General features: G+C 35.6%; 1 protein-coding gene across 1 annotated transcript in view; it reads right to left on the bottom strand.

Moving 5' to 3' along the window:
• CC2D2B (coiled-coil and C2 domain containing 2B) overlaps nt 1–16,641 on the bottom strand; it is an 88,640-nt gene that overhangs the window by 48,919 nt on the left and 23,080 nt on the right. The window contains exons 11-17 of the mRNA XM_054581283.1: nt 15,658–15,798; nt 10,713–10,845; nt 10,400–10,518; nt 7,824–8,001; nt 5,122–5,272; nt 3,646–3,793; nt 1,893–2,031 (exon numbers count right to left, since the gene is read on the bottom strand). Of these exons, the coding sequence (XP_054437258.1) occupies nt 1,893–2,031; nt 3,646–3,793; nt 5,122–5,272; nt 7,824–8,001; nt 10,400–10,518; nt 10,713–10,845; nt 15,658–15,798 (1,009 nt within the window). The remainder of the gene's footprint in view (nt 1–1,892; nt 2,032–3,645; nt 3,794–5,121; nt 5,273–7,823; nt 8,002–10,399; nt 10,519–10,712; nt 10,846–15,657; nt 15,799–16,641) is intronic.

The following is a 16,641-nucleotide window of genomic DNA, read 5'->3' as shown; positions in this document are numbered from 1 at the left end:
ACCAACATTTGGATCATAGGGATGCCAGAAGGGGAAGAGGAAGAGCAAATTGAAAACTTATTTGAAACAATAATGCAAGAAAACTTCCCTAATTTGGTGAAAGAAATAGACATATAAGTTCAGGAAGCACAGAGAGTCCCAAACAAACTGAACCCAAAGAGGACCACACCAAGACACATTATTATTAAAATGCCAAAGATTAAAGATTCTTAAAAGCAGCAAGAGGAAAGCAGAGGGTTACCTGCAAAGGAGTTTCCATAAGACTGTCAGTTGATTTCTCAAAAGAAACTTGGCAAAATAGAAGGGATGGGCAAGAAGTATTCAAAGTGATGAAAAGCAGGGACCTACAACATAGATTACTCTATCCAGCAAAGCTATCATTTAGAATTGAAGGACAGATAAAGTGCTTCCCAGACAAGATAACGCTAAACGATTTCATCATCACCAAGCTACTATTATATGAAATGTTAAAGGGACTTACTTAAGAAAAAGAAGAAAATCAAAACCATGAACATTAAAATGGCAGTAAATTCACAACTATCAACAACTGAATCTAAAAAACAAACTAAGCAAACAAGCAGAACAGGAATATAATCATAGATAAGGAGATCAGTTGGAGGGTTATCAGTTGGGAGGGAGAAAGGGTAGAAGGGAGAAAAAGGTGTAGGGTTTTAAGAAGCATAAATTGGTAGGTACAAAATAGGGAGATGTTAAGAATAGTATAGGAAATGTGAAGCCAAAGAACTTATATGCATGACCCATGGACATGAACTAAGGGTGGGGACTGCTGGAGGGAGTGGGGGAAAAATTGGAACAATTGTAATAGTATAATCAATAAAATATATTAAAAATAATATTGTAATAACTATATAGGGTGTCAAATGAGTACTAGATTTATTGGGGTGATCACTTCATAAGTTATATAAATGTCTAATCATAGGGTTATACTCCTGAAAGTAATTTAATATTGTACATCAACTGTAATTTAAAAATAAAAATGTTAAAAACAAACTTTTAAAATAATCATACATTAAAAAATATTTGTATTGCACACTGGGTTGAAAGATGAGACTGTCTATATCTGGTTAACCTATGAGTTGAGAGAGACTATATCTGTACACGTGTAACCAATTCAGTACATCAGTCGGGAGGCTTTGATCTCAGGACACTTAACTGCAATAATCTATTTAAGCACTGCTTTATTCAGTGAATGTAAATAGGAGTACATGGTATATGCAAGAAAAAGTGCTAGCTGCCATAAAAGAGACAAAAGCTTATTAATTGTAGTTCCACAAGGAGGGATAAAACACATTAATGAATAACTACAACATAAGGCATAATGAAATTAGAACCATAAATGTGTATAAAAAAGAAAAAAAGTTAACAGGAGGGTAAGGAAAGATGAGTACATATTTAACTGATATTACGAAATAAATGTTTATCAGATTTGCAGGGTGAGTAAAACAGCCTCTGTAGGTGGTCTTCTAAGAAGAAGGAATGACATGAAAAAGGATGTAAAGAGAGCACATTTGGGGCACATTTATTCATAGTTCTATGAGCAGTTCAGTTGGCTATAAGGAAGAGTAGGAGACATCAATAGATAATGGAGTTTCTGAGGGAAGAAATGTGCCTATAAGTCTTCTTTATATCCCTGGCATCTAATAATATGCCTGGCACTCTGTATATGTACAATAGATGCTAGCCCAAAGGTTAGCCACTAGGATGTGCTGTGGGCTGCTAAGCAGTGGCAAAGTACCAATGGTCAGGCCTCAGATTCATATTTACATGCCTCCTGGTGCCTAGAAAAATGTGCAGAAAACTATGGAGGTGTAAATGAGGCAGAGCTTAAGAAACAGAATATATTTCCAGAATTGATATTTGCTATAACTTACCATAATAAATTCCATTAAATCAGAGTATTCTGGATTATTGGGGTCAATTCTGACTTCATTTGCCCATTCAAAAAGCTTCTGTGTATTAATGAGCCATGGAATTCCAGGAACGCCTCTTGCATCTATGTTCCTTAACACACTAACATAAGGAAAAATACTTTGTGAATTTGCCCCCAATATGCAGGTTATACATTTGTTATACAGGGAAAACCTACCCATTTCAGGTATTTAAAGATAAAGCTATCCATCCCTACATTTAAGGATAAAATAGAAGGCTTGGATGTGACATCTCTTCTGGTTCTTCTCAGAATATTCTAATTTGTATCATAGCATCTTAAAAAATATTATTTATTTATTTATTTATTTATTTATTTATTTATTTATTTATAGTGAGGGAAGGGAAGGTGAAGGAGAAGAGAGAAATAGATGTGAGAGAGAAACATCGATTGGTTGTTTCTGGTAAGACCCCCACCAAGGGATCAAACCTGCCCTGACTGGGAATGCCTGCCTGGAAAAGCCAATGCCTGGTATGATAGAATGTCAGCAAAATTATAAACAGGTGAAGTTGCAGTATTCTTTCTTCAATTCCCATTTCTGCCCTCATATTTGAACGGTTTTCATGTCTTTCTCATAAGAGATCTCTAGGGCCTCATACTCTTGACATCATCATGTAAAAAGATTACCTTCTCATGGGAACAGTCTTAGCCTAGGTCCCTTAGAAAACAAAGCCTGAGGCAAAGCATACATGTTAATGAATAGGTCAGGGAGTGCAACTTACTCCATCATAGTCTTTAACAAATGTTGTAATTGGATTCCAACATAATTCCATAATTTCTACCATAGGAAAAAGAACAAAAGCCTCAGAATACCTCCTGCCCCTGCTGTAGTGATTCCACCTGCTGCCTCTATAAGCGCTCATTGTGGGCTATGGCAAAATCTTTCTCTCATCTGTGATCCCTCTTCCACAACCAAATGCCAATCAACAAAACTGAGAGTGGCGTTAAGTATACTCACAGTGTTGTACAATTACTATCACTACCTACTTCTAGAATTTTTCATTATTTCAAACAGAAATTCTGTACCACTCAGCAGTAACTCCCCATTCCTCCCTCCCTCAACCCCTGGCTTTCTACCTGTACGATTTAAGCAAAAAAATTTTAGTTACCAGGGAGTAAAGACAAACTGTGTACAAAACACCAACCTTTAGTTTGACAGCAGCATAGTGTATAAGCCAGCATTATCATTATTTTTATAGAGTTTTACCTTACTTATTTCTAGTAATCCTATCTGTCAGTGTAATCTAGAAATTAATTCCAATTCTTCCAGGAAGTCTTGGGACATAGCACAAAATCTCTTGGATTTCTTTCCAACAAATTGATAATACATAAATTATAATTTCATAAACCAGAATGACTGGGAGATATAAAAATTCCAGAAATAAAATCATTGGGAGTCTTGGTCTTCAGTAGAAGTTAAGAACTATGTAACTGCCTTTCTTATCCTCCATGTGGCTATAATACTAAGCATTGAAGAGATATAGTCTGTTACATATAAAGATGCTTATTGTCTTAGTAGAATATTTATAAAGAAAATATTAAATATTTTATAGATTTATAAGTATATTAAAAATAAATCAACATCCAAATAAACCAAACTGCTCCTACTGCTGCTGGTTTTGCCTTTTATAGACACAGGTTTTGTGTGATGTTTTGCTGAGGACTGGAATTATTTTTCAAGCATAAAAGTTTACTACCTGCAGTAAGCAGATCTTAATGACTGTGATATAGGTGTCAGAGGAGTACCATTTTCATCTAAGGCCCAAGACAGAGAATAGCTTAGTTTTCCTGATGTGAAAAGACAAAGTTCTTCAGTTCCATTTCCCTCAAGAAGAAAAGGCACATCTGTTTATAAAAGGCATTTAAAACAGATAAAAATTTTTTAAACCATGCAATTTGAATACATTGTAGATTTCCCCCTTGACTTTTACTTGTGGAACCCCAGGAACACAAAGGGACCTCTGAGCTGACCCCAGGCTCTAATCTTGGAGCTCTCCTTCATCATCCATCTAAGGTGCCTCAAGGCACATTGCTTCAAACAGGCCACAAGAAGAGGAAAATATTGATCTGATTATACAGAGATGGAGAGCTCTATTTTCCTCTTGTTATAGCTACAAGCTTTTTAACCATTCTTTTGGGGAGTGGCTTCCAGCAAGAAAGGACAACTGGTAGTAGAAAAAGCGGCAGATAAGGTACTCTTGGTACCCTTTCCCTACATTCCTAAATGTTCTCCTTCCCCCATTTTTTCTCAACCTCCAGAGAGTTTAACAATACTCTTTGAAACTTTTGCCAAGTTCTTAATGCTCCCTAAATTTTTCACTCTGAGTCTTTTCTTCTGGGTCTCCACAACCCTTTTTTTCTTCTTCATCTGGACTCTAAGCAGACTATACCCTTCCTCATTCTCTGCCTTTTCCAGGCTCTTTCCCCTACTTATTTTCTTCTCTATTACATATAAAGACAATTATTGTCTAAGTAATTATAAATAAAATATTATAAATATTTCATATATTTATAAACATAAATGTAAAAAATAAATCAACATCAAATAAACTAAATGGCTCCTACTGCTGCTAGAGTTTTCCCTTTTATTGACACAAGTTCATACTTCCTCCCTTTTCACCAAATGGACACAAGCAGTTGCAAACTCCTAGAAAGGTGAAAGAGAAGAATTCTAGGGGAGTAGGAGACCAATGTCATTATTCTCACAGACACACTAACAAGTTTAATTGCACAAGGAAAAAAGCCAATCGACAAACGAGTGAACAGAAACAACCCATCTTTCCTCTCTCCTTCTCTCTTCCTTTCTCTCTCTGTCTCCCCTCCCTTTTCTTCTTCATTTCCCTATTCAATTTAAAGATGGACTAACATGTCTGGGAGCAATTTTAGGCTTCACTAAAGGAGAGGCAGAGCAGTCCATTCACTCAGGAGCGGAGCTCTTATCTCAGAAGATCTAGGAAAGGCACAGGTGTTCATTCCAAATTTCAGATTCCCCAGAGATCTGATTCAAGGCAAAGTTCTTAAAAATTTAGTTTAACATCTGAAAGAACTTAATGCATTTTTAACCCAATACTGCAAATACAGAATTCTTTACTCATACAGATGACCCAGGGTCATTTAGGATACGGAACTCATGAAGAAAATAGCGGGGGAAGAAGCATTTTTAATAAACTTACTGCTTCCTACTTCTCCACATTCAGGTATGACCAGCTCATCAGAGCTAAACTCTACATATTCCAAGACAGTTTTGCTTTTCAACTCTGTGTTGTTAGGTAAAGGTATATATAGTTTTGCCAGTAAGCTTGTCCTTTTACTTATTTCATAAACCTAGATATAAGAAAATTATTAATAGCTCATTGGAAGTAAAAAAAAATTTAAAAACTAAAACAAGGATCCTCAAAAATTTGTATTTTAAAAAAAAATACTAGAATATAAAAATGACTATTGTTCTATAGCATTTCATCCACATGATTATGAGAAAAGTAGATAATTGTATGTCCCTAAAAGTAGAAAGCCTTTCACTGGTTTTAAAGAAAATAAACTGAATAAACGTACTGTAACTACAGTTCTGAGAATATAGGTACATATAGCACAATAGCTAAATAATTTACTTTTGTGTGGCACTTTTAAAGTTCCTTATCACATTTAAACCTGGTAATGATTACAGGAAACAGGTATTATTCTTCTTATTTTATGAGGAAATGGACTGTCTTCATGAAACTACTAGTTTTTATTATAAATAATAGAAACCCAGGTTGAAATACTTAGAAAAAAGGGAGATTCATTAGCTCATGGAATTTAATGACAGATTAAACAAACTATAGGGATGCAGGAAGGCAGAAGAGTCCCAGAAGGAGAAAGGGAAGAGTCCATACATGTCCATTGGGTACCAAACTGAGGTCTTTTGATTCTGTATGCTGTGCTTTTACACTACAATCCCCTCACTGCCATAAAGACAAACCTGAAGTTTTTTTCAATAGCAAAACCTTAATCTGACCTATACTATGTTGCTGGTGTTTGGGAAAAACAGTGATACATAATCTAAGAAGAAGGAAATCCAGGGGGTTGGAAGGGGTAGAATGCCCCTTGAAAGATATGAAAAAAAATGTGCCAATCAAAAGGATGGTTGATTAACCAAGAAAGTGGAGAAAAAAAAGGAAGTCAAAGAGGCAAATATTTTTTCTGGTCATCTAAATACTGGCCCTGTAAAAGTTAATTTAAGCCAACACACTGGCCTCTTTGACAAAGGTATCCCTAATGCTGAAAGGTTTGTAGAAGTTATAGCTAATGGACTTAAAATACTCAGCTTTATGAAAGAAATTTCTTATTGTAAATCAGTTTACTGGCTAACGAAAGAGAGATGATGAACTGATACATGTATTCAAATGATAAGCTGGCATTCTGATTTGACATATTAGCCTTGTAAATTTGTTTCGGGTATGTAGCTGTATTCTCAGGGAACTGTCCAAACCAGTTTCTTAGACTGCAAGCCTGGAGGTCAGACCTTGGATAGATGTAAATGTAAAGGTAGAGAATTCTACCTGGTGCAGTCTCCTGGGAGACAGCTTTGTCCCATGATGGCAGCTATCAACACCACTGACTGGCAGAGATGAAGTGTCAAGAATGAACATGGACATTATAATGGAGGAACAAGAACATTCAAAAGTTCAGAAGTAGGAAATTGCAAGGATATATGGGGAACAAGCAGTTCAGTTTGGCTGAAGTGAAGAATCAGTAAAGAGGAATGGTAAGAAGTAAATTAGAAATATATGTTAGAATCTCTCAGGCGAGGACATAAACATTTATTTTTTTAATTTCTGCATCTGCTAATGGTGTAATTTATTAACTTATCCCTAGCTAGATTAGTTTCTTTTCCTGCCTCTTAGTTTGCCAGGCTTATGTGCTAAGTAATGGGATAATGAAAGATTCAAAATGTGCATTTATCTATATTAGGGGGGCATATTTTAAACCTCAAGTGGTTGGATTATTATATCATATCATAATTTATTTTAGATACAACATCAAGAAAGTATTATCAGTATATTTTTAAAATAAGAATTTCAACAAAGGTACTTTTTAAGATGACAGGCACTTAATAGTACTGATGAATAAAATGAATACAGTCTCTGATCAGGGATAGCACAAAATTATTTAGGCATTGTAAATATAACTTTGATTTAGATTTGAAATTATAATCCTCTTTTCACTCCTTAAACTTCACCCCACTCTCACATACACAAATCTATATTCCTTCAAAACTTTTCTTTCAGGTCTAGATGCAAGATTAACCCCTTATATTAGTCATCTAGACTTCTTGTCTAGACTCCTTTATGGCCTCTAATTGTCTCCATCGTCCTGTTTTCTTCTTTCTTTAGTAGTGCAGGGGTTCTTATGGTGGGGTCTTTGGGCAGAGATCAGGGTTCTGTTGTGTGAATGTTCTTTCATTAGATTCTTTAAAAGATCCCAAATCCAAAAACAGTTGAGGAACAATTAAAGCAAGAGACCGAAATTGAGTCAGGGATGGGGCAATTTGGAGACATTCTTCAATACTTACAATAGTTATACCACTCATTATCGCTTAAATAACCCTCTTCCATTTCACTAGTAAATAAATAGTAATTACTGCCCATCAAGGATTAGTAGGGATTTTAGGAGGAAAGAAGAAAAGTATTTAGAACAACCATTAATCAAATAATTGTGTACTTATAGCATAAAAACTAATAAATTACAAATATATTACTTGTAAATATCTTGTTTACCACATAGATCAGTTATCTCTTAATATAAAAGAAGTAACATCACATATAACAATAGTAACAAGAAATTTAAAGTGATGTACAGCATAAAATAAAATACAAAGTAAATGACAATGACATACCTCCAAGCAAATTGTTTCAGGCCAATATATTAATTGGATATTGAAAATTTGCTGAAACATGACTTTAAAATCAAACTGTAGAGGAGATGTTGAAGTGCAAGAAACCTGTTTATCATTGTATAATATTTTAATAAAATATTTAAGCTTCTGAATTTTGGCTCTCCTCCTTTCTTCATGCCTAAAAATTAAATAAACCTTTAAAGACCCTTTAGAGAGAGAGGAAGGGAGAGAGAGGAACATCAATGTGAGAGAGTAACATCAATGTGAGAGAGAAACACCGACTGGTTGCCTCCTGTATGCGCCTGGACTGGGAATTGAACCCACAACCTGGGTATATGCCCTGACTGGGAATCAAACCTGCAACCCTTCACTTACAGGACGACACTACAACCAATTGAGCCACACTGGCCAACCCAGTAAAATGGTTTTTAAGAAAAATATTTACTCAAAAATAGAAAAAGAACTAAAATCAATGCTCTACAAATCATTCTGCTATTTTACTAAACTATAACTTAAAGATATTATAGCACTTACTCATCATAAGATGTCTTATGAGAAGAGGAAAATGAGGGACTTAGTAATGGGGGAGTTCAGAAAGCTTGAATCAAGAATTCAAAAATATTTTCTAACTCTTAAAAGAGCGCATGCGTATGCACACACACACACACATACACAAACATGCATGAATGTTTTCAATAACCTCTAGAAGGTGGTTCTAAGTCAATAGGCTTGCTGTGCCTTATTAAAGACCTTTGTAAATCCCTTTAGGCTTTAGGTTGTACACCCTTTTTCTCCAGAACATTCTTTCTCGGAACCCAAAAATTTGAGATGCAAGCAAGAGTGGTTAGTTTTCTGGGGCTTCTTATAAAAACACTAGTTGAGGAATAAATCAATCCCTTGAGTGATATGAAATTCCTAAAGAGAGTCTTCCATTCATTCATTTATTCATTCACTCAACCAACATTCACTGAATATCACTTTAGCTAGTAGCTGATTAAGTTGTTAGACTTAATGATGTTTAAGACTTGATCCACTTTTTCAGAAGGGAGAACGGTTGGAAGATAAGCAGAAGTTGAAACATAAAAATTATCTTCTTTTCTTACCCTAATCATGCTATTGGCCAAGGATGTCCGTGACCCCAAATAAACCCATCTTCTCAGTAACCATCTCAGAGGGTCCCGGGAAAAAAGATCAATTATTCTCCCTTTTTGGCCTCTTCTAACCATATTCCCAGTAACCTTTACAGAAATATCTTTGAAAAAATTGCCTTTCATGTTATCCTCTGAAAGTAGTTTTAATAATAAGCTCATAAACTGATGATGAAAATTTGTTAATTCAGGATTATATTTATCTTCAGGTAATCCTGTTTTTTTCTTCATCTATAAACTCTAATTCTTCTTTATTCTTACACTACTTTCATCTCTATCCTTGACATCAGTATATTATTCTAGAGAGTCAATTCTTATTCAACTGGATTAAATGGATAATGAAAGCAATGCTGCAGAAAGCAATAGCTTTGAAAAGATATAAAGCATCATATTTCCTTTTGCTGTGACTTCCACTAAGTTTTAGCCTAGGTTTTCCAGCACAAATACCTTCCCCTTTCTCCTTCTCCTCTTTATTTCCAACTTCTGCTTTATTGCTCCTGTTCTCTTGTCCTCGTTTAAATGGTCCTTTTGTATGTGTGTCTTATATAATAAATTATATCAGACCCTTTTGAGAAGTAGGTGCAGAAAAATAAAGCATTGCTTCACTGTTGCACTTCTCTGGTCAGAAAAGCAGTTATGATAATTGTGCTTTTGTGTCTGCAACTCTTTATGTTCATTTAAAAATGCAACTATCCATTCATTTAATGTATATGAATATTTGTTGGGCACAACCTATGTTCCAACACTGCGCTAAATAATGCATATTCACAATACTCAAAGATGAATTGGCACAAAGTGTCCCAAGGGACAGAAATGTTGAAAAATTGGATGAAGTTCAGTGTTCTAAGTTGCCATAACCTCTTTAAGGGAGAAGAGATCCATATGCCTACAGATGGGAGAAGTGGGGATTTTGTGATACCTGTTTTTGCATGAAATGTTCCAGGAGTAGAGAGAAACATAGCTCTAAGAAGAAGTCACAAGTGTGAAGGAAAGAAGTTTATGTCAATGTAGAAAACTGCCCTGAGGGGCCTGCTGATACAGAATACATTTTTATGGAAGCAAGCAAGACCTACCATATAATCTTATTTTTTACAGTAGCTTTATATCCCACCTATCCATACGTGAACAAAAATTACTACCATAGCGAACAAAAAACAATCACCAAATCAAACTGGTTTATCTCCCACTTCAGTGATGGATTAGAGATGTGACCCTGGGCAATTTAACCTTCCATAAACAAGTTCCCCCATCTTTAAGATGAAGGTAACACCATACAGCTGTAGTAGCAATTAAATATGCAAATGTATAAAAAAGAGTAGCAGAGTGCCTGGCATATGGTACTCACTCAAGAAATTTAACACTATTATTAAAAACAGAACAATTAATAGGCAATATATAAGAAAGAAATAATCCTATAAAAATGCTTACAGTGAACACTTGGATAAGTTTGTTAATTCTGCAGCAAAAGAAAGTTTTGGCACCCAAGTTATTGGCTTTATTCTTTCAATATCTGTTTCTTCAAGTTCTGAGGCTAAATATAAGAGATTCTGGGAAACCCAAAAAATAAAAATATAATTTACAATATAAGTTTGTTGCTTAGAACAATTATTTTTAAAATTAAACTTTTATTTCTTATATTTGTCATTTTGTTGGGTAACTGCTACAAATACCAAGGTTCCCTATTCAACCTAAAAATTAAATATTATAACTAGCTGAGTTCAGTATTATTCAATATAAATACCTCCTGTATTTCCCCATTATTATATGATTTTTCTTCAGTTTTCTTATATGTTTTTCCTTCAGTCTTCTCCTCAGTCTCAGATATTTCTGACAGTTCTCCTTGGTTTTGTTCATCACACTTACTTATTTTTATCCTAATTAATAATAAATAGAATTATTTAAAGCAGAAACAATGAAAGTATGGGAGAGTAGTAATTGTGGTTGCACAACACTGTGAATATACTAAAAGCCATTGAACTGTACACTTTAAATGGGCGCAAGACCTCAAATTGCCTAGTGATCTTGAGAAAAAAAGAACAAAGTTGGAAGGATCACAATACCTGATATCAAACTATACTATAAGTCTACTAAAATCAAAACTGTAAGTCCAATAAAATCTTATGCCTGACATAAGAACAGGCATATAGATCAATGGAAAAAAACAGAGAACACAGAAATAAACCCATGCCTTTATGGTCAATTAATATTTGACAAAGGAGGCAAGAGCACACAATGGAATAAAGACACTCTCTTCAATAAATGGTATTGGGTAAATTGGATTGGGGACATGGAAAAAAAATGAAACTATACCACCAACTTATACCATACACAAGAATAAATTCAAAATGGATAAAAGACTTAAATGAAAGTTGCAAAACCATAAAAATCCTAGAAGAAAACACAGGCAGTAAAATTTCAGACATCTTGCATAGCAATATTTTTGTGGATATATCTCCTTGGCAAGAGAAACAAAGGAAAAATAAACAAGTGGGACTATATCAAATTAAAAAAATTTTGCACAGCTAAATAAACCATCAACAAAATGAAAAGGGACCCCACTGTATGGGACAGTGTATTTGCCAATGATATATCTGATAAGGGTTTAATTTCCAAAATACATAAAGAACATACACAACTCAACATCAGAGAGACAAACAATTCAATTAAAAAATAGGCAAAGGACCTGAATAGACCCTTCTCCAAAGAGGATGTACAGATGGCCGGCAGACATATGAAAAAATGCTCAATGTCATGAATCAGCAGAGATGCAAATTAAAATCACAGTGAGATATCACTTCACATCTGTCACAATGGCTACCATCAATAAGTCAACAAATGAGTGCTGGTGAGGATGTGGAGAAAAGGGAACCCATCTGCACTGTTGGTGGGAATGCAGACTGGTGTAGCCACTGTGAAAAACAGTATAAAATTTCCTGAAAAATTTAAAAATGGGATTACCTTTTGACCCAGCAATCCCACTTCTGGGAATATGAGGTTTGTCTGGAAAAAGTCCAGCCATTATTAATATAACAAGAATGGTTTGTGTGACATTGGTGTAAACCTGGCAGCCGAGGAGAATGGACTGGAATGCACATGTATGAACAATGATGACTTCACCATACTAGTCAGTGGGGGCAATAGATGCCTGTTGAATGAGCATGTGTACTGTATGGCTGATGCATTCAAAATTACTGAGTGAGTAGAGCAATGAATCTGCATCAAATTTTGCATTAAGCTTGAACATTCCTCTGCAGAAACTATTCAGATGATTTAAAAGGCCAGTTATGGGCAACTGGTGATTGGCAGCTTTGTCATGACAACACACCCTCTCATGCATCATGTCTCGTATAGAGATTTTTGGCAAAACATCAAATCACCTAGGTGGCTCAGCCCCCCTATAGCCCAGATTTGGTGCCCTGTGACTTCTGGCCTTTCCCCAAACTAAAATCACCTTTAAAAGGGAAGAGATTTCAGACCATTGATGAGATTCAGGAAAATACAACAGGGCAAGCTGATGGCAACTGGGAGAACTGTGTGAGGTCCCAAGGGGCCTACTTTGCGGGTGACTGAGGCATCATTGTCCTATGTACAATGATTCTTGTATCTTGTATCTTCTTCAATAAATGCCTCTATTTTTCATATTATATGGTTGGATACCTTCTGGATAGAACTAGTTTATCCTAAGAATCCCGAAACACCAATTTAAAAGAATATAGGCAGCCTTATGTTCACAGCAGCATTATTTCAGTAGCCAAGATCTGGAAATATCCCAAGTGCCCCTCAGTAGATGAGTGGATAAAAAAGCTGTGGTACATTTACACAATGGAATACTTGGTCATAAGAAAGAAAGAAATCTTACCTTTTGCAACAGCATGGAAGGTCCTGGAGATAATTATGCTAAGTGAAATAAACCAGATAGTGAAAGACAAACACCATATGATCTCACCTTCATGTGAAATCTAATGAACAAAATGAACTAACAAACAAAATAGAGACAGAGGCTTGGATACATGGACAGACAACTCTCAGAGGGGAGCGGGGAGGAGGTACCGAATGAAAGGTTAAAGGTTTAGCCAAAGAACATATATTCATGACCCACAGATACAAACAGTGTGGTGATGGCCTGAGGGAAGAGGGGGAGAGGGCTGGGTGGAGGTGAGCAAAGGGGGAAAAAGGGGACAAGTTTAATAGTGTAAACAATAAAAATAAAGTTACAAAATAAATGGGTGAATTGTATGGTAAGTGAACTTATCTCATTAAAACTTTTAAAAATGTATGCTTTTTGACTTCTGAAATAAATCACAATAGTGGTTTTTAAAGCTGCCCCAATGATTATGGTGTATAGTAAGTTAGAGAATAGGTGATTTAATACTCAGAATCCAGAATCCCTTTTGGGGGAGATTATTGAGACAGTGATCTTGGGTCCAAGCTTCTTCCTTTCTGTTCAGTAGTTCTGAGAATGCTATTAAACTAAATGTTGTGGATTTTCCTGCTTGTATAACTTGAACTTTATCTTTTTAAAGAAGTCCCTTTGGCAGTTATTTGGGTCTGCTCCAGGTAGGCAGGCACCTAACAGACAACATAGATGAAGAAACATACAGGAATCTAGTTTCTCTGTGCTATTCACTAGTGCTAAGGTTTGGGTTCAGTAGCCAAAAAACAATGTCTATAGCCCCATGCCCAGCCAATTTCTTTAAGGTTAATGCAGTGTTACTAACATTTGACAAGGAGAGTTTATTGCCTAGATGAGAAGGGCTATATCCTCAACCTCTTGCTATCTTATTCTACCAGTATCACCTCATAAAACTTGCTCTGAGATCAATAATCTCCATGTGAATAAATCCAATGAACATTTTTAATACTGGGCTTAATTGATATTTCTAAAGCATTAAACACTATTAATCACTCCCTCCTACTTAAAAAACTTCCTTTTCTTTGCTTCTGTGGTGAAACACTCTAACTGGCCCTCCTCTGTCTCTCCTCTGGTTTCTTTTCTTCTACGAAGCCATTCAAAGTCGTTTCTCAAGATTCAGTCCTCAGTCCTATTCTCATTTCATTCTCTACCTTCTCTCTAGGCAGTTTCATGCACACATAGGGCTCCAATTAACTATTCCTATGCCAGACTTCCACATTTTTCTTTCCTGCACAAAACCATTCATCCAGCTGCCAATTCAACTGTCTTATTTAGGGATATATCAAAGACTTACCAAATTCATTATGTCGTATATATATATGGAAAAGATAACCTGAGTTCAGTGTCTAGGTCCCAGGCCTTCCTGTCATTAGTATTGTCTTTCCTGTAGGCCTGGCTACAAGCTTATTCAAATAGGCTTCCAAGGACTGTGATTGTTGTGAGGTCATTAGCGGTAAATCTGGCCGGGATTTAAAGTTCCTAGGAACATCTTCAAAAACACCACTTTTCTGGTTAATCAGAATGATATTTTAACTGCCCGAACTAGATGTCCCAATTTAGGATAGTTGGGGCTAGCCCTGCTGGGGCCAACCTGGTCACGGACACTGTGGGATTTACTACAAAAGTCTCCTACTAAAAGTAATCTGGAGAGGCAAACCCAAACCAAAGTCCTGGGAAAGCTGAATGTTAAATGTCAGGAAAGCTGAATGTCGAACAATTTAAAAGGGCCTCTGGTGGGGCTAGAGTTTAGAGTAGTGACAATAAGAGTAGGTGGTGAGCAGGCAGTATTGGTTCAGAGGCACAGCTGTGAAGAAGCTGATGGCATCTGTGGCTCTCCTTTTCTGCTCAGGGATTCACAATGCAAGAGTGGATCAGATTGGTTTAAAGGATCAGATATAAGTCAGCAAGTTTACATGAATTTAGGAGATTTTGATAAACAAAGCTCCATGGTGGAACTTTAGAAACTGTCAGAAGCACTTTCATTAAAAACCATTGCAGCAGGGAAAAAAAATCAACAAAGTAAACATCTTTCTTAATTACCTGAAATTACACTGATCCTTTATAGTTTGGGGGGAGAAAAAGACCCAGGAACAATAGGTTGTAGGGAGGGAACCAGTTATTTCACTGAGTTCACAAACAGCTTCAGTGAGTAACAAGTATATCACTTCTCAGCCTTTTAGCTAAGATGAAGTGTAGTGAGTAGCAAGTATAGTTTTTAATTTTAACTATCTTTTCCACTAGACATGTTTTTATGACTTACATGTTTTACCTAGGAGTATGATTGCTGAGTCTATGTTTAACTTTATAATAAAGCACCAAACTGTTTTCAAAGCCTCTGTACAATTTTGTATTCCCACCAGCAATAAGTAAGAGTTCCTACTGCTCTCTTTGTCAGCATTTGGTATTGTCTTTCTCTTTTCTTTTTTTGTTTTGTTTTGGATTTAAACCATTCTAATAGGTGTGTAGTATATTCCATTATGGTTTCAATTCACATTTCCCTATTGATGTGAAATGATGTTGAGCACCTTTTCATGTGTTCATTTGCCACCCATATACCTTCTTTAGTGAAGTGACTGTTCAAATCTTTTGGCCCCTTTTTAACTGAGTTGTCTTAAGTTGTAAGAATTGTTTACACATGCAAGATAGAAGTCTTTTGTTGGCTACATCAAATAGTTACCTTGCTTCTTAGGTTTCTTCCAGTTGCTGTGAGTTCCCAGAGTTATTCATGTGCTGTTCCTCAGGAAAGTTATAAGAACAAATAGAAAACACTCACCTCTGAAACTGTAACTTTACCGGGGTGCTTGTAAACCCTTGCTGTTGTCGAAGGGATTTTATCTGTTTCCAAGTCTGTAATATACTGTGTAGTAGGGAGGAGTCCTTTTTCCTTTCTAATTCATACAGCTGTTTTGTATTACTGCAACAATAATAGTAGATAAACAATGTATTGTAGATTAGAACTATTTAGGTCATTAAAATAGCCTGAAAGAGTATATTATACTAATTCTTCTTAACTCCCTTCCCTACCTCGATTTTTTTTTTTTTCATTTTACCAACATCTTGGTTATTTAGAGACTGAAATTCCATTTAGTGACCTCTTTATTTATGGCTTAACGATTTTTTCACTATGCAAAAGTTCTCTGCTAAAATCCATGTATTTCCAGATTTTCTGCACATTCTGTATATATTTATTATACTTGTTTCACATTAACAATTAGAACCACAGCTTCAAATTTAGAGATTCTTTTCTTGATCAGGCATATTATTTGGACATTGGAGTAACATATTGCTTTAAAAAAGCCCATTTTCTTTGTCCCCCCTTTTACAGTCTCCCTTTCATGAAATTTAATACCTGTTTCTACAGGATCTCCTATTATACTTTCCAGTTAAGATGAACTTGGCTTTATCTTCTGCCTTTGGCACTCCATAAAGCCATATGAATGGCAGTCAAGGTTACTAGTGTTTAATAAATATACTCAATGTAAAAGCTAGTTTTACCCCGGATTTTTAGGACTTTTCCTTTTACCTTGTTTTTGGACTTTGTAGATTCCTTACCTTTTTGCCACTTCAAAAATATGTTTATAAAGACATATTTTTATCAGACATATTTAGTTGTTTTCATTAGAAGGGCCTTCAGGGAATCTAGTCTACCATACTGATAGAAATAGAAGCCTACTGTTATTCATTAATTCATTCAGTAAATATTGTATGTTTACTACATGCCAGGCACTGCACTGGTTAAGGGAGGATACTATCCAAA

This window comes from Pteronotus mesoamericanus, unplaced genomic scaffold (genome assembly GCF_021234165.1).
Source record: "Pteronotus mesoamericanus isolate MK-2021 breed Mesoamerican mustached bat unplaced genomic scaffold, CSHL_Meso_final contig_657, whole genome shotgun sequence".
In the NCBI taxonomy this organism is placed as follows: domain Eukaryota; kingdom Metazoa; phylum Chordata; class Mammalia; order Chiroptera; family Mormoopidae; genus Pteronotus; species Pteronotus mesoamericanus.
The sequence above is the reverse complement of the archived record's forward strand: the minus strand, read 5'-3'. Positions and strand labels throughout refer to the sequence as shown.